The sequence below is a fragment of the Malus domestica genome, chromosome 15 (genome assembly GCF_042453785.1).
Source record: "Malus domestica chromosome 15, GDT2T_hap1".
Classification (NCBI taxonomy): domain Eukaryota; kingdom Viridiplantae; phylum Streptophyta; class Magnoliopsida; order Rosales; family Rosaceae; genus Malus; species Malus domestica.
This window is the reverse complement of record NC_091675.1, coordinates 49,016,292-49,040,440: the sequence shown is the minus strand read 5'-3', so window position 1 is coordinate 49,040,440 and position 24,149 is coordinate 49,016,292. Positions and strand designations below refer to the sequence as shown.

General features: G+C 36.1%; 2 protein-coding genes across 2 annotated transcripts; one reads left to right on the top strand and one right to left on the bottom strand.

The window, feature by feature from the left end:
- Positions 1–511: 511 nt before the first annotated feature.
- Positions 512–1,420, top strand: LOC114821432 (uncharacterized). Its single transcript, XM_029093533.1, has one exon. The coding sequence runs from the start codon at positions 512–514 to the stop codon at positions 1,418–1,420; it is 909 nt and encodes a 302-aa protein (XP_028949366.1).
- A 12,227-nt stretch (positions 1,421–13,647) lies between these two features.
- LOC139191983 (uncharacterized) lies at positions 13,648–19,765 on the bottom strand. The gene is made up of 3 exons (XM_070813023.1): positions 19,091–19,765; positions 13,945–14,166; positions 13,648–13,680 (listed from the first exon to the last, which is right to left on the bottom strand). The coding sequence occupies exons 1-3, from the start codon at positions 19,763–19,765 to the stop codon at positions 13,648–13,650; spliced, it is 930 nt and encodes a 309-aa protein (XP_070669124.1).
- Between the last annotated feature and the right edge of the window lie 4,384 nt (positions 19,766–24,149).

Sequence of the window (24,149 nt, the reverse complement as noted above, 5' to 3'; positions counted from 1 at the left end):
TTATGAGGCCCGGAAGGTCCTGCTGAAGGGGATTAGATGGAGGGTCGGGAACGGAAAATGTATAAATATCCGAGATGACCCTTGGTTCCCTAAACCCTCTACCTTCCGTGTTTGTCCTTCTGAAAACCTGGATGCCACTATGGTTTGCGATTTAATCGACCCGGTTTCAAATTCTTGGAAGGCTAACAGCATTTTTGCAGGTTTTCACGGTGAGGATGCCGATACTATTCTTAGCATTCCGCTAAGTCATTTTGGCTGTGAAGACAGATTGATGTGGCACCACTCTGTGAATGGGGTTTATTCCGTGAAATCCGGATATGGGATCGCTATGGAATTGATGGAAAATTGAGCTTTGGGAAAGAAGGGGCTAGGTGCCCCTAGTGAGCCGATGAAGCTAAACAAGATTTGGTCCAGGATTTGGCGCCTGCAGGTCCCTAATAAAATCAAGCTCTTTATTTGGCGATGTTGCAACAATGCTTTGGCTGTGCGGAGAAATATCCAGAGACGTCACATGAGGGTTGACAATGTCTGCGGAGTGTGTAATGCGGTGGACGAAACTGAGAATCACATATTTTTCCGATGCAGGTTCAGCCATATTTTCTGGTTCTGCTCTCCTCTTCACCTGAATTCCCACGAACTGGAAGGCTTTGACTTTCTCGATAGTTGGGGAAAGTTCCATGAGGGCATGAAAGGTAAGGAAAATGCAGAGGAGATATGTCAAGAATTTGCTTTTGGATTATGGAGACTATGGAAAAACAGGAATGATGCTGTCTTTAAAGGGCTGTATCGACAGCCGCTTGATGTTATGGATTTATGGTGGAAGAACATTATTGAATTTAGGGAGGCTTCAACCAGTTTGGGAGATGATGCGTGGAACATGGATGTCACCCCCCTCTCTGCTACTGCCCGTCCTAGCCTTCACTGGCAGAGACCTAGGTACGGGACCATCAAGATTAACACGGACGCGGCCTGGTGCAAGGTAACCCTCCGTGCTGGTGTGGGCTGGGTGGGGCGTGATTTTGCTGGGGTGCTCCAAGCTGCGGGTGGAATGGGTACTGTGCGCTGCCTTAGCGCAGCGGCGGCCGAAGCAATCGCGATCCGTAATGCGTTGAAGGCTTGTATTACCCATAGATTCAATCATGTTGTTATTGAATCTGATGCTAAGCTGATTATTCAAATGATCAGAAAGGAAGTGACGGTCGACTGTAATTTGGATTGTGTTATTGGCGATATTGAGATCCTAGCGCAAATGTTGACGTCGGCGACGTTCGCGTTTGTGCCTAGGGAGAGCAATCATGCTGCTCACTTGGTGGCTAAGCACGTGTTCAAGGAAGGTCGTGACATTATCTGGGATTGTATTGGCCCAGAGTTTTTGTTTAATGCCCTTGCTAAAGATGTAAACCTTTTGATTCGTCTCTAATTTATTCTATCCTTTGACAAAAAAAAAAAGACCTAGGCACGTTCAAAAAGCGCATGTAGTATCACTTCAAGTAAGCATCCATGATTGAGACAGATTGCGATTTTGGCCTCATCGCTACCGTATCCAACTAGGATGTTTTCCTTTCCCACCGAAATCAAATACCAGCCCTACCAGCCCATGCCGACTCGCACAAATTATTTAAAAGGAGGACATCCTGGTCAATTTCCAAAAACTGAAGGGTGCATCTGCCACTTTATTCAACCAAAAGAAGAAAGTCACAACTCACGTGCATCACGAGTCCCCAGTTCCCATGATATGTGTGGTGTGGGACGAGTGAGGAGTCAGGAGTCAGGAACATAAAAACGTGGCGGACTGGGGCCTCGATCAGACTTATGAAAACCAACTTTCCTCTTTCGTTTTATTTTTCCAGAAAAATAAGGTTACTGGAAAAGGAAGTTGGCCACGCTCATGACCTCTCACCGCTTAATTTGATGTTGCCAATGCATCTGACTGACCTCGACCCTCTCTCTCTCTCTCTCTCTTTTTTTTTTTTTTTTTTTTCTTTTCTTTTCCTTTTTGTTCTTTTTGGTTAACAACTATGACATGAAGCACCTGATTCTCTCTGCCAATTGCTAATTTTGTCCCTCACCTGAAACAAAACAAGTTCCAAAGTTTGCACCATCAAATATATATGTAATCCATACATCAACCCACTTGCAGTTTCATGCCCACCAAAAGATCATTCAACACAGCATATGACTCTTTGAACAAAAAAACATAGCATATGACTATTATCCATAAGTGGTAAGGGTCATGGCTTCTGTATTTTTCAAGGATACTAAACCTGGTAATCACTCGGTTATTAGCAAAACATATATACACATCTCAATAAATATTCATGTATTTTAGTCTTCTTGCTTAAAAAGTTTGATTGGTTTGATATCAATTTTATATAATCCTCCTTTTCTATTCAATATGTTTCTTCTCGACTTTGAACTTTTCAGCTGCATCTAACAATGTTTTGTTTCTTGACTTCTTACTCAATTACTTTACTAAAAAAATAAATACTCTTGGCGATATGATATCGAGCATCCAATAATGTGACCCACTAATATATTTATATTATCTTGCTAGCTGTTACTAATGTAGTTTATTCCTTCGTGACTAAATTATGATATTTAAAAAGGGCTAAGTGTGTGAGATCATTTATGCTATGTAAAAGTATTTTACTTAACGACAAAGTGATAGTTGAGCTGTCATTATCTCTAATTGACTCATTATAAAGCTGATGGTAATTCATCGAAATAATTATCATTGATGAACTTTCCTTGTTGAATACTTCGCCAAAAGTGTCCCAGTAAAGAATTATTTATTCAATATGCCCAGCGCATTGCACTGGGCTTAATAAGTGGAATCCACTATTATGCGACAAGTTCCTGATCCTAATAATTAATTCTTATAGGATTCAGAACTCCAAATACCAATGACATTTGAAAAAATTGCTCCACGAAAATGATAAAATGATTATTGATGTTAAAATCAATTTTCAGATTTAGAACAAAAGACTTGTTGCTCCACAAACTTACAATTACAATTACTCATTTAAAAAACAACGAGAAAAATGACGTCTTCCATTTTGTTTGTTGCTTCTATATATGAACTTACCACAAGTTTTTCATCTGTAAATCCGAACCTTTTACCCATACTTGTAGAAGAACATGCAAGGATGTCGAAAGAGGTACAAATTATAGAATGAAAAGGTGGATGTAGAAGATAAAAAGCAAATGAAAAATTATGGGTGATATTACCATTGAAACAAACTTCGCCAAAGCTAATATATGGCTCTAAAAAAATTTCAGAACGAATGTAACTTGGACATGCGCAAAACACACTTCTAGTATTGCTCTCACCATTGAGTTAACTCATATTTATAACTACTATTTATGTAATTACAGGCTCGAAGTTGATGTCGCAATCTCCATATAATCTGATATTGTATCCAAACGCATGGGAGCCAATAGCAGATGTCAAAATATGATTGAAAGACCCTGCACGTGCAAATGCACAAAATAGCTAATCGGGGGAGCCGTTTGCAAGCCGTTAGTGGGTTTATAGTGCGATGTCATTCGACTCGTTTCTCGATCTTCTGCACCTGTTTGTGTGTGGTCTTTTTATGGCATTTATCATTAATGATACATGTTAAGTTTATAACAATAAAGTTAAGAAGGATTAAGTTTATTAATACATGTTAATCAATAATGAAGGCTACAAAGATATGACACAATAAAACAGGTGCAGAAGATTTGAATTCCAAAAAAAATCACAATCCTGCCAATAACATCTCACCACTTCTTAAAAATGGTTTTGCAGGTTACAATAAAACTATTTGTATGTACTCACTACTTTTATCTAACTTTTTTTTTTGTTACAACAGCCCGTTTCAACTTTATATTTCTTGCCTACTATTATCTATCACCTTATTCATTCTCACCCGTCAATTGACTCTAACAGCTTTAGTAACTACTCTTTAATAAGAAAATAACTTTTGCGTGATTGATTTTCTTATACAAAAATGCTAGTCTTATTACCTATTTATTATATCCTCTCTCTTTTAGAGGAGGGACCCATATTCGTTGGCGGACCCTATCTCTATTAGAGAGATGGAACAAATGATGGTACAACTAAATGGTAAATGTAGCATTACTCTTTGTTATAATAATTTTGAGTGATATAATAGTTCATTTAAAAAGTGGGTGTCGTTATTGGCATTCTAAAAAAAATATTATGCACTCCATTTTTTTTTAAATTTAAAAACAAAAATTCACTTATAATAACTTTTTGGGTAATGCTAGGGATTATATTTCTAAATTAAATTTTATAAACTAAATGAAGTGGTTGTTGATGATAGGATTATTACTTAAGTGTTGATTAACGTGCTTATTACTTATTAGTGACACATAATTTAATTTGTAAATTTAATTTAATATTTTAGTCTCCTTAGTATTATCCTAATTTTTTTTTAATTTCAATAACATCTCCTTGAAAAATTAGAATATCTTCAAGTATGCTTTGTAAATTCCTATAATGCATAAAAGAATTCCCTTTTAATGTTATTTGTTTTTCTTTTATTTTTTATTTCTCAAAGAATCTCGTATTGAAAAACTGCATAGAAGATGGTGCTTCTTTCTTGCGTAGTTGTTTCGATTGGCTCGCTCACGTGAATGATATTGAGTGGACCAATAGATTCGATAAGTACTAGGGAATCAACCAATAAGGAGGAGTACAAGTGTCAATCATTAGCCAAATGATAATAAGCAGATAAAGCAAGTAGAATGTTAATCGTTCTCTATAACAATTTACACATAATAAGTTCACTATCATGCAACTTTCTAATTTAATGATATAATGTTATGTGTTAAAAAATTTACACATGTCAATCACTATTCGATACTATGCAAGATAAATCAAAACGGTTAATCTTCTCTATATAGTAACTTACACGTAACAAGTTTACTGCTTTTTAACGTTCTAATTTAATTTAGTACTACATTTTAGTGGTATTCCTCTTCACTTGTAAGTGAGAGGTTTTAGATTCGATTCTCGCCAAAGACGAGTTTGAACCATATTATTGTTACCCCATTGTGAGATTAAGTCCACCGACTCTTCTTAGTATAGATAATATCGTTTGTTTAAAAAATATATATATACAATGTCATGTCATGTGTTGAAATCGTTACACGTATCTATCACCATTCGATATAAGTCATTCACCTCTCCATTATACCATACGTCTTGTCTGTCCACTTTTATTGGATATATAAGATAATATATCACTTTCATCGATTTCTTTATTATCTAAAGAGTGGAAATGGCACTTTACTGATTCATTCATTACTTTTAAATTTTCTCTCTTCTTTTTGAATCCTGATGTTGGATAGATCCAGGTGAACTTTATCTTTTATGGAAAGAAAATTTTGATCTCATTTTTGAAAGGGACAGCATGCTTCCATATATATATATATATATATTGATTGTATACATATGGATCCACCAACCTTATTTTGTGACTGCTCCTCCCAACTATAAAGCATAAATTATAAAGGTTTCTTCTTGCTGGAAACTCATTATTATAGCTAGCTTCTACGTGATGGAAATTTTCTCCTCTTATTGTCTTCTCTTCTCCTCCCTAGACTAAGCATATGGAATTCAGTGTTGCGTGAGTCAACTTTGGGAAATAAGGAATGTAGAGATATTTTGGGTATATAATTATGTAATTGGTATCCTGTATATTTGGGATACTTGTTTCCTAGTTTGTAGGAAATTGTATAAGTTTATATATTCCTCTATGAGAGAAGAATAATAACATAACAATATTTTACCAAAACCTAGAATTTTATCTTGGTACCAGAGCAAGTTTTGACCTGACTCTTCTTGACAAACCCTAAACACCATACATACCCTAGCCATCAAAATCTGGTTAAATCTTGAACCTAGAATTCATATCCCGTAGCCCTTGGAAGCAACAAAGCACAATTTGGTAAACATATCAGTGCAATGGCAGAGGAAAAAGCTGGCGCCATAATCCCCTTGCAACCCGTGCATGTTCAGGGTGAGTCTACCAATATCAATGCCATTCCATTTGGGTTTCGGTTGAGCGACTCGAACTTGAAGGTTTGGTCCAAGATGATGGAGGTCCACGTTGCAGGTCTTGGGAAGCAGGGCTACTTAACGGGTAAAATCCCGGTTGTTGATGAAGATGATCCAGGGTTTGTAAAGTGGTCAACTGAAGATGCCATAGTGCGGGGGTGGTTCCTCAAAACCATGGAACCACACCTACTTGGTCTCTTTATAGACTTGCCCACGGCCAAAGAGATATGGGAGAGTGTTACTTAGATGTTCTACGATCGTTCCGATGAGTCACAATATTATGAACTCCGGTGCAAGGCTACACGGATGAGACAAGACGGTTGTCCAATCAATCTATACTTCACCGAACTGAAGAGTGTTTGAAAGGATCTAGACAAGAGACGTCCTCTTCGTATGGTGTGTGGAGCATACCTAAAAACTTGAAAAGAAAAAGTTGCAAAAGATAGGGTGTACGACTTTCTTGCCGGATTAGATAATGGTTTTGACCAAGTTCGGAGTGAGATTCTAAGGATGAAACCTATCCCTGGAATCAAAGAATGCTTCAATTTGGTACGACGAGAGTCCTAGAGGAAGGCCACTATGATGGGAACAAAAACTACGATGGCAGTACCCCCTATGGCTATGGCAACCAAGGCGTCCAGTTCTCGTCCACAATTTAATGGAAGTGCTTGACCATCTCGTACCCAGGAGGATATAGATGAAGACAAACTCCATTGCAATCACTGTAATGGAACACGACATACTGATGATACCTGCTTTGAAATTCATGGCTACCTAGATTGGTATTGGGAAAAGAAGAATGAATTAAAGGCACGGGGTAATAAGAGGACGGGACAAGCCTGAGTGGTAGCTGCTGGACCTGGAGCAACGTGCAGTGAACCAGGGGACCAAACTGGGCCCAAAACCCAACAAGAAAAAAATATATAGAGGCTGAGGGATTGCTGCTGTTGCAGCGAGTCAGCTATGGCCCACTTCATCCAACCCAATCACAGCAGCCCAAGCTGTATGGCTTGCTTCAGAGGCAGCGTCCAAAGAAGGTGAATCCGGTCCACTTCTATCCTTAATCAATCAAATCTCCATGGGTGACAACTCAGAAGATTCAGGTAAAATCAGTACTGTTTTAATAACATCCACCAAAAGAGATACTGGTTGGATAATTGACTTTGGGGCTTCAGATCATATGAGTTACGATGCATCATTATCATATGATTTCACCATCTAAAGAAGAGGTCATTACTGCCAACGGTGATGTTGCTTTTGTAACAGGAGCGGGTTCTATTTCCCTTACACCATATTTGTCTATTCACAACGCACTACTTGTTTCGTCATTATCCAATCATCTACTTTCTGTTGGTCAAGTTACTGAGCAATTAGATTGTGTTGTGCTAATATTACCCACTTTTTGCCTACTTCAGGATATCCAAACTTGGGCGATAATCGGGCGTGGTACTAAGATGAGAGGGTTATATTATGTTGATGATGTATCGGCAAGTCGAGTAAATCAAGTACGCAGCAGTCACTCAAACAAGAATAAGATAGTCTGGTTATGACATCATCGATTAGGGCATGCATCTTTTGATTATTTGAAAAAATTACTTCCGTCTTTATTTCATGGTGTTTCAGACTCTGATTTCAAGTGTAATGATTGCATTCTTGCAAAAAGTCATCGTACTTCTTATCCTTTGAGTTTCAATAAAAGAACAATTCCTTTTGAGTTAGTGCATTCTGATGTGTGGGGGCCTTCTCCAGTAGCTACTAATCATAGGGTTCGTTGGTTTGTTATTTTTGTGGATGACTGCACCAGAATGACGTGGCTTTATACTATGAAACATAAAAGTGTTGTTGGACAAATTTTTCACCAGTTTTACTGCATGGTTAAAAATTAATACTCTCTTCCCCTTAAGGTTCTCAGGTCTGATAATGGCGGAGAATATCTCAATACCGAACTTTCTCAATATTTTCATGAGCATGACATTTTCCATGAGACTACCTGTCCACAAACCCCACAACAAAATGGTGTTGCTGAACGCAAAAATAGACACATTTTGGAAACCACTCGAGCACTCCTTATTGGTGCTCATGCTCATCACTTCTATTGGGTGGATGCCATCAGGTACTCCGTTTATCTAATAAACTGAATGCCCTATCGAGTGCATAATTTTCGCACTCCTATGGAAGTTTTTGCTGATCATGTGACGTTACCATCTTCCCTTCATTTGTCACCACGTATCCTTGGTTGTGTGGCCTATGTGCATCTCCACAAAAATCAACAAAGTGAGTTGGATCCATGTGTAGTTTGATGTATTTTTTTAGGATTTAATGGTCAGCAAAAAGGATACCGGTGTTATCACCCTCCTACCAAGCATATGTACGTCACTATGGATGTTACATTTTCCGAGCATGAGATGTTTTTTCTTACTGACCAAACCAACTATAATCTTCAGGGGGAGATGAGCACAGAAGATTATAGTTGGATTGATCTTCTAACTGAGCAGCAGCAAAAGCATGACACCTGCGGCAGTGGAAGTGGAATCTTTCATCCAACTGGGAACTGCCGTGACCCAACAATGGGTTTGAACCGTGACCCAACAATGGGTTTGAGTGACTGCCGTGAGCCCAGCATCATGGGCAACTATGAGCCCAGTAGCATAGGTGATCCCAATTTGGGCTTACCAAGTTTGGAAGATGAGGCAGGCAGGCCGAGCTTGGAAGAACAGGCAGGTGTGCCTGAGAACTCCAACACACAATCTGAGCCTAGTGCCTTTTGACTCACAGTTTGGATAGCCCAAACACTTCAAGAAATAATCCATCTCTAGTTGTACCCGCCTATGTGCCCGAGGATATCCGTGAGGTAAGTTTGTCCCAATCTGATGTAGCTCATAATTTGACTAACATTGAGAGTACTTATGTATTGCCTTCTAGGAAAAACCGTGGTAAACCTCCTGACAAGTACTCTCCAGATGGAAAAGTGAGATATGCAATTGCAAAGTATGTTTCTACGCATCGACTATCTTCCAAGTATCAAGCATTGGTGAATACCATGGATGGAATCAAAATTCCAACAAAAGTGGAAGAAGCCTTGCGTGATCCTCGATGGACAGAAGCAATGGAGGTCGAAATGAAGGCTTTACAAAAAAAATGGAACTTGGAGCGTGGAGCCACTACCCCAAGGAAAAAGACCAGTGGGATGCAAATGGGTGTTCACCATTAAACACAAAGCAGATGAAACCATTGACAGATACAAGGCAAGGTTGGTTGCTAAGGGAGACACATAGACTTTCGGAGTAAATTATCAAGAAACATTTGCTCCGGTAGCAAAGATGAACACTATACGGGTTCTTTTGTCTTTAGCTGCTAATTTTGATTGGCCGTTGAAACAATTTGATGTAAAAAATGCTTTTCTACACGGAGACCTGGAAGAAGAAGTATACATGAAGCTTCCACCTGGGTATGAAGTGCAGAATAAAATAGGCAAGGTGTGTAGACTGTGAAAAGCTCTTTATGGACTCAAGCAATCGCCGAGGGCCTGGTTTGGAAGATTCACTGATGCGATGAAGAAGTATGGTTACCGACAAGGAAATGCATATCACATTTTGTTTATCAAACGTAGGGGAGAAAAGGTTACCTTATTGATAATATATGTGGACGATATAGTAGTCACATGTGATGATACAAAGAGATGGAGAGACTACAAGTGTATCTATCTACGGAGTTTGAGATGAAAGATTTAGGAGGTTTGAAATACTTCTTGGGAATTGAAGTTGCTTGTTCCCGTGATGGTATTTATCTATCTCAGAAGAAGTATGTTCTGGATCTTTTGTTTGAGACATGGATGTTGGCATGTAAACCAGCAGAAACACCTATAGTTCAAAATCATCATTTGGTGATATACCCGAACCAGGTCCCAACAAACAAGGAGAGATACCGAAGGTTAGTAGGAAGGTTGATTTACTTGTCTCTCACTAGACCCAATATTGCATATGCTGTTAGTGTAGTAAGTCAATTTATGCACTCTCCTAGTGAGGATCACATGGCTGTAGTAATGCGAATATTGAGTTATTTGAAAGGAGCACTTGGAAAAGGATTGATTTTCAAAAAACATGGGCATTTGGAGGTCAAAAGGTACACTGATGCTGCTTGGGCTGAGAATATTACTAATAGACGCTCTACATTAGGGTACTTTACATTTGTTGCAGGAAATCTTGTGACTTGGAGGAGCAAGAAACAGAATGTGGTTGTTAGGTCAATAGATAAGGCCGAATATCGTGGTATGGCACATGGGATTTGTGAGTTATTATGGTTGAGGATTCTTCTTACGGTGATTGGGTTCAAGCCACGTGGAGTTATGCTATTGTATTGTGATAATCAGGCTGCGCGAGAAATAGCTAATAATCCGGTTCAGCATGATTGTACAAAACATGTTGAGGTGGATAGACATTTTATCAAAGAAAAGTTGGATGTCAAGTTAGTTGAAATTCCATACATAAGATCTGAGGACCAGTTGGCCAACGTGTTAACTCATGCAGTGTCAGCAAGAGTGTTTCAGGACTCACTAGACAAGTTGGGTTTAGGTGATATCTATGCACCAACTTGAGGAAGAGTGTTGCGTGAGTCAAGCTTGGGGAATAAGGAATGTAGAGATATTTTGGGTATATAATTATGTAATTGGTATCCTTATATATTTGGGATACTTGTTTCCTAGTTTGTAGGAAATTATATAAGTTCATATATTCCTCTAAGAATAATAACATAACAATATTTTATCAAAACCTAGAATTTTATCTTTCAGACCTTTATAATTGTATGATAACCAATTAAAAAGCTTTAAATTTCGTTGGGAACAAGATAATCTATAAAGTGCTAATCATATATAAGACTTAAACTATCATAATATGCGTGTCAGAGTAGTGTTTTTTCTGAATGAAAGTGATAATGTTGATAAATAAAATGTATATTATATGCAATGGAGAACATATACAAGATAAGTGGACAAACCTTACCAATAAAAGAAGGATATATGAAAATACAACTCCAAGATAGTATTTAGTGCCAACGATGCTACCAAATCATTGACGAGAGGGAATACAAAAGCAAAAGGGATTCTTTGAATTCCATCAATGGGTGAGATTATTTTTCAGTACTAAATCAACTGTTACGTAGAAAAAAAAAATATCGAAAAGCTACAGTCACTTGACGAAGTTTGCATTAGATGACATGGAGGTAAGTTTGATTCATATGTTTCTCACTTGTAATTAAGAAGAGTTTTGAAAATGTCCGTTATCTCCAATTTAGGTAAGTTTGTAAAGTGACATGGAGGTGCTGTATCAAACGTTGGGCCTGTCACTTTAGACAGGGTGCTCCAAATCCATTTATTGTTTTTCTTTAAAACTACAGTTTAGAAGTGATATTCTAACTAATCTACACTAAAGAAAAGAATAAAAGTTTTGAACTCAAAACATAATGAGTTGAAAAAAAATGTCATGACCATTGATGCCTCAACTATTGTTTTTTTAACACTAATGTGCTTTCTTTGAAATAGGAATGGAAATTTATATCATTATATGCATGATAAAATACCTCGTTATTTGGTTTTATGGGAGCTTTCCATAAAGAGATATATGGGGTGGGTTAAGTCTAATCCATTTTGGCATTTTCCAAAATAAATAAACACAAGTGGGTACCTTTGACATAATGGATATTGGAATACTTGGTTTTTCATATTATATATCAATCGGATACTTGTACAAGAAATGATTAATAAAAAGTGATGCAAGTTTCTACATGACAAAGCTAATATTTAAGAATTGAATTAAAAAGTGATGCAAGTTTCTACAAGAAAATGCTAATGTTTAGGCAACTGCTTATACTTTCCTTATAAGTATTATAGTATACAACTATATACAATATACTTATAACCATACAATATATATATATATTCAAAGTCGTTTAAAATTATACATATATTTGTATATTGTGTTTTCTTAATATACAAATTCATGTCCACCTATTTCTTTCCACTTCCATGTTCTTTCGTTCTTCTAATTTTACTCGTATGGTGTCAGTCAAACTTTCTAATGATTCAATAATATTTTAATCTAAGTCTAAACCACGAAGAAGAGGATTTAAACTTAATATGTGGCGAGGGCACAATATCCTAGTCAGCTTAAATACATCTATGTATTCACCCATAATCACTTTGTATAATTGGTGGAAAACTAAAATATTCATCTATTAAGTATGGTTTTTGAAGAGTCTAGTAAGTAATAGTTGGATAATAAAAGTAAGTATAAAATATATTCTCTGTTATTGTTATGAATTGTTTTAGCACTTTAAAATAGTTATTTTTCATTATTTTCATTATGAATGAAACAGTATAAAAATCATCTTTATGATGACAGAAATGTTTGTATGATTGACTTCATTCCGGGAAAAAAAAGCAAAACAATAGATGCTTGTGAAGTTGAATTACCCACACACGTTAAGGTCTAAATGGTTGGACATATTTGGTGATATAAGTAATATTGAATAAGACGAGCTGTTGTTATACTAAAAAATATCGAAGTTAAGAAAGTTAAAAGAGAACAAAGATCGTATTCTTATAGCTAGTGCTTCCTTGTTTAACACAATTGTAGTGATACGGCTAGTCCTTTTGTTAGTAAAGAGTACGTAGTTGAGGATGCAAATTTTAATACAATTGTGGAGCTCTCAAAAGTTTGTGAATCCTACTCCGATTTTTCATACTTGATGTAAGTGGAAAATGTGGCACTCCACTACTAAGAAACCATTTATTAGTGTCGCTACAATAACCGACAAAAACCACATATTACTGTCGGATATTAAGCAAAATTCGACAGAAAATGGATGCAGTGGCGGATATAATAACCGACAGATCTGCCAGCGTCAGGAAATGAATTTTCCTGACAAAAAATAGTCCAAAACCGACAGAAATTGTGTCGGATATAACCGACATAGAATCTATTAATAATGATAAATAAATGAATTTTCTGTCGGATAAAACTGACAGAAAATACTAAAACTGCCAAGACTTGTGTCGGATGTAACTGACAGAGAATTTATTAATAATGAAGAAATAAAACCATTCTTGTTGGATAAAACCGACAGAACATATATTAATAATAATAAAAAATATAAACCACTTTCTGAATCATTTCTTCCCCTTCCAATTCATTCTTCCACATCACACACACAAAAAGAAGAGAGAAAACAGAGAAGCAGTGGCCACCAACAGAGCCTCTCGCTTTTCTTCACTCTCTTCTGCATTGTAAGTTCACTCAAATCTCCTTCATTTGTTCAAAGCTCCCATCTCCATCAAACTCTCTACAATTCCTAACTTTACTTCTTATTGCCTCTCAATTGTACTGTTCTTCCGATCTAGTAGTACGAACGAAGTAGCATTTTTCTACGCATCAATTCTCGGATTAAAAGTCAAATTTTTGTTTTGTATAATCAAATCAAACACCGAAATAATAACTGAGATTAGGGAAACAAACTTACAATTGATTTTTTTTTTGTTTGTATAATCTAATACCGAATCTACAATCTCCTTCAAAATTTCCCCTTTAAATCTCTATATCAACACCTAAAAACGCCAACTGAAACCACAAAAAGATCAGAATTACACAAAAACAAAAAATTGAATTAAAATTCCATAGAATTGAGAACCGAAGGCGAACAACGAAACCCTAATCGCACCTAAAAATTCGAAAATTGGGACGAAATTGGTAAGGAGGAGGCGAAGATCTGAACGATTCGGCAAAATGGAAGCCCTAAAAATAACTGAGGCTCACGAAAATGAAATTAATTTTTCCCACAAAAAAAAAAGTAAGTTTGAAGGATGTTTCGTGAAATTAGAGAACCTGTGGGATTTGGGCGACGTATTGGCCAGGATTGACGTGTTTGACGGGCAGCTGGCAGTCCTTGAGGAGATCAAGAGTGTCGGCGGCCATACTGCCTTTGCTGGGCAGGCCGAGGCAAATCTCGTTCCGTTCAAAAACTCGGTCGTTCACTGCTTTCGCCGCCGCTGTTTGCAGCTGCGAGACGCTGCATGTGATGTGGAAGGAGAGGGAGACGGGGACATACTGGTGGGGAAGAAGGTGTTTTTTGGCAAGTTTGATGCCAACATATTGTTGCTCTTTTTGTTTGGATTTGGAAATGTGATGAGTCGGTGCAGATGGAGAGAGAGAGGAGAGAGAGTGGAGAGAGAGAGGGAGGTCGTAGGTGGGTAGTTGACGAATGAGAATTAACAAAATATAAGTTACACGTTGTGTCGGTTAAAACCGGCAGAAACATTTTTTCAAACATAAACCGATAGAAAATTTTCGACAGAAAACAAATGGCGGCAAAATTCCCCCCAAAATTCCCTCCCAAAATTTTAAATTCCCCCCAAAATTTTGTTACGATTTAAATAAATAAAATAATAATTGTTTGGGTTAATAAATAAATAAATAATATGTATTTAAATAGAATACATTTTTAAAAATTAAATAAATAATTGTTTGGTTTAATAGATACCCATGTAAAATATGCAATAAAGAAATAAAAAGATAATTGTACAATGAAAATGTCATTACACAAACTAAGTATTGTCTAATCAATACTTGAAAAACATAAATAAAAATTTAGCACAAATTACTTTTCCCACTTCAAAATTTAGGCAAATTTAATGGAGATATGCATATTTTAGCTCCTATTTAACGGTTATTTTAGCTTCAATTTTGATGGATTTTTACAGCTACACTCCTCAACCCTATAAGAATGCATTGAACGAATTCGATCTTCAATTTAAAATATGTACACTGGTGGATACCACAAAATCTTATTTTATACTTGATGGGGAAGTATAACATTAACTCTAAGTGTTTGTTTAATCTACCGTTTTGATGCGATACGCATTCTACGAAACGTTTTTCAACGATCCAACCGTCAAACTTGTTTGAACACACTCCGAGATCGCATACGTAAAAAATCGCAAAAAACAAACATTCAGAGATTAGGTAACGGAGCAAAAGTTTTCGATGGTTATAAATGAAAAATCACTATTTAACGGTTATTTTAGCTTCGATTTTGATGGATTTTTACAGCTACACTCCTCAACCCTATAAGAATGCATTGAACGAATTCGATCTTCAATTTAAAATATTTACACTAGTGGATACCACAAAATCTTATTTTATACTTGATGGGGAAGTATAACATTAACTCTAAGTGTTTGTTTAATCTACCGTTTGGATGCGATACGCATTCTACGAAACGTTTTTCAACGATCCAACCGTCAAACTTGTTTGAAAACACTCCGAGATCGCATACGCAAAAAATCGCAAAAAACAAACATTCAGAGATTAGGTAACGGAGCAAAAGTTTTCGATGATTTTAAACGAAAAATCACTATTTAACAGTTATTTTAGCTCCGATTTTGATGATTTTTTGCAGCTACACTCCTCGATCTTATAAGAATGCAATGAATGAATTCGATCTTCAATTTAAAATATTTATACTAGTGGATAAATCTTATTTTATACTTAATGGAAGTACAACATTAACTCTTAAGTATTTGTTAAATCTATCAATTTGATAGGATATGCATTCTACGAAACTAGTTTCAACGATCCAATCATCAAATATGTTTGTATATACTCCGAGATAGCATGTGTAAAAAATTACAAAAAAAAAAAAACATTTAGAGATTATTCTGGTGGCCGTCCAAAATTTTGGTTTGCTCGTGTCGGTTATATCCGATCGGGCCATGAGTCAACAAAAAATATTTAAAACATGTGTTTATTTATTTATTTTTAATCAATATAACATTTTAAAATAATAAAATCAGACATATTAGAATACACCAGATGTTCATGTGTATTTATGTGCCAGACAATGTGCTTTGTGACGCATTGAAAAAAATTGTTTGAATTTCTTTGTATCTTGTCGCTTGCCTATGAGGGAGCATAATCCTTATTACAAAAATGATAGAGCTTCAGATTGTAGTCTGTTGTTATTATTCTCTCAGAAAATTTATTGCTCGTGGGAATTGTGTTCATTAGACTTTAGGGTCATAAGTGGAAAAATAAAATAAAAATATGTGTTTATTTATTTATTTTTAATCAATATAACATTTTAAAATAATAAAATTTTAATTTCTGTTGGTTTTAACCGCCAGAATACTAAAATAATAACCGCCAAAAAGTAAAATAATAAAATAGTCAATTTATGTCGGTTATAACCGCCACCATTAACTTAAAAACCGTTAGAATCTGTAAAAATATTATAAAAAAAAAGATTAAAAAATATTGTCGATTATAACCGACATGAGTTTTTTGATATCCGCCACTAAATATCCGCCAGGAATTTATGTCGGTTATATCTGACAGGAATTTTCTAATATCCGCAACTAATTAAATAATTGGTCGGATATAATTTATCTGACAATATTTTTCTAATATCCGCCACCTAAAGGAGTTTTTTGATATCCGCCACTAAATATCCGCCAGGAATTTATGTCGGTTATATCCGACAGGAATTTTCTAATATCCGCAACTAATTAAATAATTGGTCGGATATAATTTATCTGACAATATTTTTCTAATATCCGCCACCTAAAGCTAATATTGTAGTAGTGCTCGACCATAACAAATTTTCTCATATTAATATCGACACCATCAACAACATATGTTTCCAATCAAACCGAATGCAATAAATGATTTCTGCAGCAATTGAAGCCGCCAAATATATAGGAAGGCGAATTCAAACTCTGGCTATAAGCCTAACCTCTGAACTAAGGAGGCCAAGAAGGAATAAGACGTTCAAAGTCAACCCATGAGAGTAAATTGTATATAAAGTCTGGCCTAAACAAATACTATCCAGGTGTATAAAAGAAAGCACATCCAAAAAAAAAAAAAAAACTTAAATCAAGTATTTATGATTGAGAATTTGAGATATTACCACATACACAAATACTATATATAGGCGCATCACGGTAGTAGCACTAGCAGTAGCACTGTTCTCTCATCACGTTTATATATATATATTAGGGTTTGGGGTTGTTTTGTGCTGGTCAGAAGTCAGAACAGACAACGTGGGAAGTCGGAAGTGGTATGAAAAGACTGCATTTTTTATTTTTCCAAAGGACAAGGTTACCAAAAGGGGAAAGTTAACATGACTTCACTCTGTTGATGTTGCCAAGGGACCTGAGCGACCTTTGATTCCCTAAGTCTGAAATTTGTCCCTCACACGAGGAAACAAGTTCCAAAGTTGGTACGTCTATACAGACCCACTTGCACTTTCATGCCCACCAAATAACCACTGATCAACAGTCAACACTTTTTTTTGGCCAACCACATCCAGCACACTATACATAGAACATATCCACAAGTGGTGGGGATCATGGATCTTTATACACTTAAAACGACGAAGGTGGATTATTTGCCCTCCTATTTTCATACTCTTCTCATGTCCTCTAGTGATGTGTGGTCACGGTTAAGCCACATCAACATTTTATATTAATTTTTTTATAGAAATAATAAAACAAAAAGTAATAGGAATATAAAATGTTAACGTGGCTTAACCGTGATCGCACAAATAGGAGGGCATAGACAGAGTATGGAAATAGGAGGGTAGACAATCCACCTCCTAAAATGACAAAGCACATGAGATAACTTGCCCTATGTAAACGTAACATATGCATGGCAAATATACAATTTGCATTTTACTTAACTACATAATGATAGACGATCTGTCATTATCTTTTACAGACTCATTGTAAATTTGATAATAACTAATTGAAATATATAATTATCAATAACGAATTTTTTTTATTGAATACTTCGCCAACAAGAATCTGATAAATTGTTTATTCAATATACCCAAAGCATCGTACTGAGCTTTAATGAGTGGGACCTACTTGTATGCAAAGGATTAGTGATCTTAGTAATTAATTAGTACAGGATTCATTGCCCGAAGAATATGTTTGACATATGAAACAGTTGCTTGGCAAAAATGCTATAATGATTTTTGAAATGTTAAAGTTAGAACTAGTAAATCAGAATTAGAACAATAGACGTGATGTCTTATAGAGAATTTCAATTACAAGTATGCCTTGAAAAAAGTCTCTCTCTCACTTGTAGAAGCTTACAGTTAGAATGGCCTCAAAATGGAAGCATCGAGAAAAATTATTTCTTATATTTGGTTTTCTTGCTTCTGTATATTAACTTACCAAATATTTTAAAACTAAGTAACTTTTGGCGGACGATGGTCAGCATCCAACTAGACCCACCACTACCAGACTACCCTTTCATCTGTCAATTAAGATCTCCAACCTATACTTGTCCTTTTATGTCAAATCCAACCATTTACTTATCAAATAACATAAAAAGACGTCGAAAGAGTTACAAATTATAGGTAAAAAGAGATATAGGAGTAGGATTCTTTATTTTCTAAATTTTTCTCCTCTTCAATCTTCTTTTATTTAAATAATTACAATTAAGTCATGTTAATATTTTGTGTTGGCTCTTTATATTGAAAGAAAGTAAAAAATAAAAATAAAAAAGTGAGAGAGTGGAGGGAAAGAAAGAAGGGAAATTTGAAGATGAGAGAATTCTACTTTGATATAAAAGGTAACTATACGAAGAAACGAAAAATATGAGTGATTATTATGATTGAAGCAAACTTAATCAACTAAGAGCAAACTCCTCTTAAATTCAAAATATATGTTCCTTTCAGGATTTGATCTCACACTACCAAAAAAAAAAAAAAAAAAAAAACCACCTTGCCAAACGGAAACGTTTTGTCAGGTCAAAACTGGTTTCGGCATAATATTTAGCCGATGGTGCTTTGTCAGAAAAGATTAGTCGGGCAAAACCTGTAGTTCGAAGTCTTAACCAACGAAATTTCTATTACATTGGGCTAAATGGCATTTTTATGAAGAATAAAGTTGTCGGACAAATGTGCGTTATCTATATTTTTTTTTTAACCAAAGATAGAGATATATTAAATATGAATGGAAATGTTTACATCCTGCGCAAGAACATTAAACAGAAATTCAGGGCCAACATGGTCCCAGACAAAGTCCTTGCCTTCCTTAAAGACAAACTTAGCCACAGAGTAAGCGGCACGATTTCGCTCCCTAGGCACAAAGCCAAACGTCACAGACGTTAGTCTTCGGGCTAGTACCTCAATATCACCAAGAATGCATTCAAAGCTACAGTTAGGGGCAGTCCCCTTATTGATCATCAGAATGACAGTTTTTGCATCTGCTTCCACAAAGACATTCTCAAATCCGTATTCAGTACAGTATTGCAAACCTGTACGGATAGCATGTGCCTCTGCAGCAGCCGCGCAGTGGAAAGTGCTGGTGCCCGAGCCTCCCGCCGCATGGAGAATGCCAGCGAAATCTCTGATAACCCATCCCGCTCCAGCTCTGAAGGACGCACTGCACCAGGACGCGTCGGTATTGAGCTTGAAAGTTCCAAACTGCGGCTTTTCCCAGAGAGCAGGCATCATCAGAGGAGATTTTAGGGGCCGTACTGCACCCTCATCCAGAGAACCATGATTCATAGCTTCCCTGTACTCACCGATGTTCTTCCTCCAAACAGTTAGGATTTCATTTGGTTGGCAGTGTGACCCTTTGAACACCACATCATTTCGGTTTTTCCATATCCGCCAAAGCCCAAACGCAAATTCTTGCATGATAGCCTCTGCGTTCTCTCTATCTTTAATACTAGTGCAGAAGATATTCCAGCTATCTAAAAAATCAGCACCGATCAATTCAATGGAGTTGAGATGTAGTGGGGAACAAAACTAGAGGCGGTGGCTGAGGTCACATCTAAAAAATAGGTGATTTTCAGATTCGTCAACCAAGTTGCATACCCCGCAGACATTGTCGATCCGCATATGTCGTCTTTTTAGATTGTGACGAACAGCAAGGGCATTATTACAGCATCTCCATATGAAGAACTTGATTTTGTTGGGAACTTGAAGGTTTTCTTGCTTCTGTATATTAACTTACCAAATATTTTAAAACTAAGTAACTTTTGGCGGACGATGGTCAGCATCCAACTAGACCCACCACTACCAGACTACCCTTTCATCTGTCAATTAAGATCTCCAACCTATACTTGTCCTTTTATGTCAAATCCAACCATTTACTTATCAAATAACATAAAAAGACGTCGAAAGAGTTACAAATTATAGGTAAAAAGAGATATAGGAGTAGGATTCTTTATTTTCTAAATTTTTCTCCTCTTCAATCTTCTTTTAATTAAATAATTACAATTAAGTCATGTTAATATTTTGTGTTGGCTCTTTATATTGAAAGAAAGTAAAAAATAAAAATAAAAAAGTGAGAGAGTGGAGGAAAAGAAAGAAGGGAAATTTGAAGATGAGAGAATTCTACTTTGATATAAAAGGTAACTATACGAAGAAACGAAAAATATGAGTGATTATTATGATTGAAGCAAACTTAATCAACTAAGAGCAAACTCCTCTTAAATTCAAAATATATGTTCCTTTCAGGATTTGATCTCACACTACCAAAAAAAAAAAAAAACCACCTTGCCAAACGGAAACGTTTTGTCATGTCAAAACTGGTTTCGGCATAATATTTAGCCGATGGTGCTTTGTCAGAAAAGATTAGTCGGGCAAAACCTGTAGTTCGAAGTCTTAACCAACGAAATTTCTATTACATTGGGCTAAATGGCATTTTTATGAAGAATAAAGTTGTCGGACAAATGTGCGTTATCTATATTGACCCGACGAAATAATCTTACAAGACAAACATATTTCTTTGCCCGGAATAGATTTAAATAATGTTATAAACTTGACCCGACAAAAAAGTTGTCGAGCCAACTTTAAGAAACCAAAATTTAAAAAATAATATAAGGTTTGCTCGATGAAACAATTTGTTAGGCTAACAGTTTTCAATTTAAAAAACAATATTTATAATAAATAATTTATTTAATTCTAATTATATCAATTAAAAGAGCTATAATTAATGACAACTTTAAAAAATTTATTCAATTACATTTAAAATAAAGGGAATTTTGTGCAAGTACCACCTGAATTTAAAAGCATGTGTGCCAATACCAATTGAACTTTTAATTGTAGTTTTTTACCACTTGAACTCTCTTAGTTGTTGGAATACCACCTACCGTTACTTTCCATCAATTTTGCTGTTAAAGCATGTCACTTGTTGAGGTATTTTCGTCAATTAACTTCACAGGGCTGGTTAGAATAAAATAGCTCCTAAATAAAAATGTCCAAGTCAATATGGCGCCAAAATTAGACGCATAAGTCAAGCCCCCAATTTTGTAAAGATTAATAGATTTTCGCATAAATTCGTTGAGTATGCTATAATTATGATTGCATAGTTCTAAAACATTTTACTTGCGGGATGGCAAGCCAATTGATGAACAACGTCAGACCTCCAACTGTGCAAATTAGGGGACAACATGTGAGCCAAAATTCTGGCTGCTGCCCTTCTTAGAGGCAGTAAAATAATTGGTGTGGTGCGGAAATGATGACTCTCCGGTGTTGTTCGTGGCATGTAAAACTAGTTTTTTCATCATAACGATATATTCATGACTTTTGTAATTCCATGAAGTTTAAAAATAACATAAATCACCCATAGTAAACTTGTGCTTCATCAACTATAACAAATAAGTTCTAGGGAATTAGGCATATACTAGATACCAAAACTTGTGCTTCATCAAACATAGGTGGTAGATATGTTTAGGTGGTTGATATGACAAAAATGCCCCCACAAATGATATGTTTTAATAACAAAATGGATGGAAAGTAACAGTAGGTGGTAGATTCCAACAGTTGATAAAGTTCAGGTGGTAAAAATACAAAATTGAAAGTAGAGGTGGTATTTGCACACATGCTTTCAAGTTCAAGTGGTACTTGTGCAAAATTCCTTAGTGGAAGATGGACGGGGCAAATCTAGAGAATGGGATGTTAGACCCCGTGTGGCTGTTGCCTCTTTGAATCTTGCGAATCCAAATTGGCTACTCTGTACTCTTTGACTTACTAATTAAGCTAGATAGTCCCACTAGCTGCCCGATAATGCGAGGTCCTAGCGTTAACACCAATAACATTCCAAAACAAAATTGTTCGTACAATTATATTAGAAAAAACTAAAGAATTAAAAGTAAACTACTAGGGTGGGTGCTGATGTGACTGGGGGAATGGCTCATGAATGTTGCTCGGGGCTCGGGAATGCTGATGCCAGAAGTTGACAAGGATTGAGCTATCCTAGCAAAGTACAAGCACACTAATTCTCGGTTGAGCGCAACAACTTCTCTCATGCGCTCCTCTTCTTCTCTTTGACTCTCAACTTCTTCTTTTTTGTGTGCTATCTCCATCTTCACCTGCTAAAGTCTGGAACACGTCTCAGTCACATGATTAGAGCTCGCTGAAGAAGAAGACACATTGAGTTCCCAAACACGACACGCTCCTAGGCCGTGAAATTTCTTGCCTTTTCATCATCTAAACTTGTCCATCAGCAACTGTCTAGACACCTCTGGATTAGGTGTTAGCTCGTCTGTAGGCATGTTTGGTTGCTGCTAGGAGAGGTTGGTGAGGTACTCGTCCTTCTTCTGCATCATAGAAGCCTACCAAAAAAAAAAAAAACCAATTAAGATTGTTGATCATAATTTAAACTTAATTTATTTTAATAAAATTTACAATTAAAACATAGAAATGAATACTTACAAAAAAGTCGTTAGCGACCTTGTTGCCATAATTGGCATGTGAAAAATACGAACCACTCACCCGCTGTTCCTCGACTTAGTAAGACATTGGTCGAGAATGAAGTGATGAAGGTACGGTGACGCGCAAGTCCTAGGGTGGATCGTTAGGAGCTGTCTCAAGCGACACACAAGTCTGGTAATACTTGTGCAATTCACTTCCACTTCTTATACCACTCCTTCTACACTTAGTCTATGTACTTGACACAAGCCTTGTCCGCCATGTCACACTTGAAGTTGGCCTGAAATTCCTAAAAGAAAAAAATCAATTTTTTTTTAGTTTAAAGCCACATTAAATAAGTAAAGGAAAAATAACTAATGAATTAAGAAAGTTGTTTACTTACCGAAAGAAGTTTGTCCATCTTAGCGCGGACCTAGGGGCTATGCGTTTTTCAAGAATCGACGACTATGGGGCACATGATGCTGATGATGGCACCCATATCGTGAGTCAACAACCCGTTGCCTTTGTGACTTGCTCGTTGATGACTAGGAAGGTAAACAATTTTGATCCGCTTTTGTGGGTGATTTGGTTACTTGGCAGCCCCTACAAATATCCCGAATTTTTTGCTTATTGGCCTGGTAGGGCTCAATCCCCCCACCTGGGGCTGCCCTAAGAAATGTATGGTGGCTCTATATGCTCGTGGCGTCTCCGGCTGTAAGGGCGCTTGGCAGATTGGGCCACCTGTCCCAAATGAGGCAGAACTGGACAACTTGAAATTGACCCCCTAATCCCGCTGGCTGCTTGGGTGGTGTTAGAGGTTGATCGCTCCATCTAGGCAAAGGCCGAGGCAAAGCAGGGGCCACCAATTATCAGGCACGAAGACATTTGATAAAAAAAAAAATCATAAATTTAAATATTTTCCTACAAATTTTACAAATTCTCATAACTTTACTACAATTAACATATTTCTATAGTTTCACAAAATTTTCCTATTTTCATACAAATTTAACAAATTTTCATAAATTTCAAAAAATTTTCCTATTTTCCCTACAATTTCACATATTTCTAAAATTTACCAAATTTAAACATTTTCCTACAAAATTCGAAAAATTTCTATAACTTTGGTACAATTTCACATATTTCTACAATTTCATAAAAATTTTATATTGTCCTTCAAATTTCACAAGTTTTCATAAACTTCTAACAATTTTACATATTTATGAAATTTTACCAAATTTAAACATTTTCCCCAAAAACTTTCATAACATTACTACAATTTCACAAAATTGTCTTATTTTCCTACAAATTTCACAAATTTCACAAATTTAAAATATTTTCCAAATTTAAATAATTTTGCAAATTTAAACATTTTCCCACTCCCCGG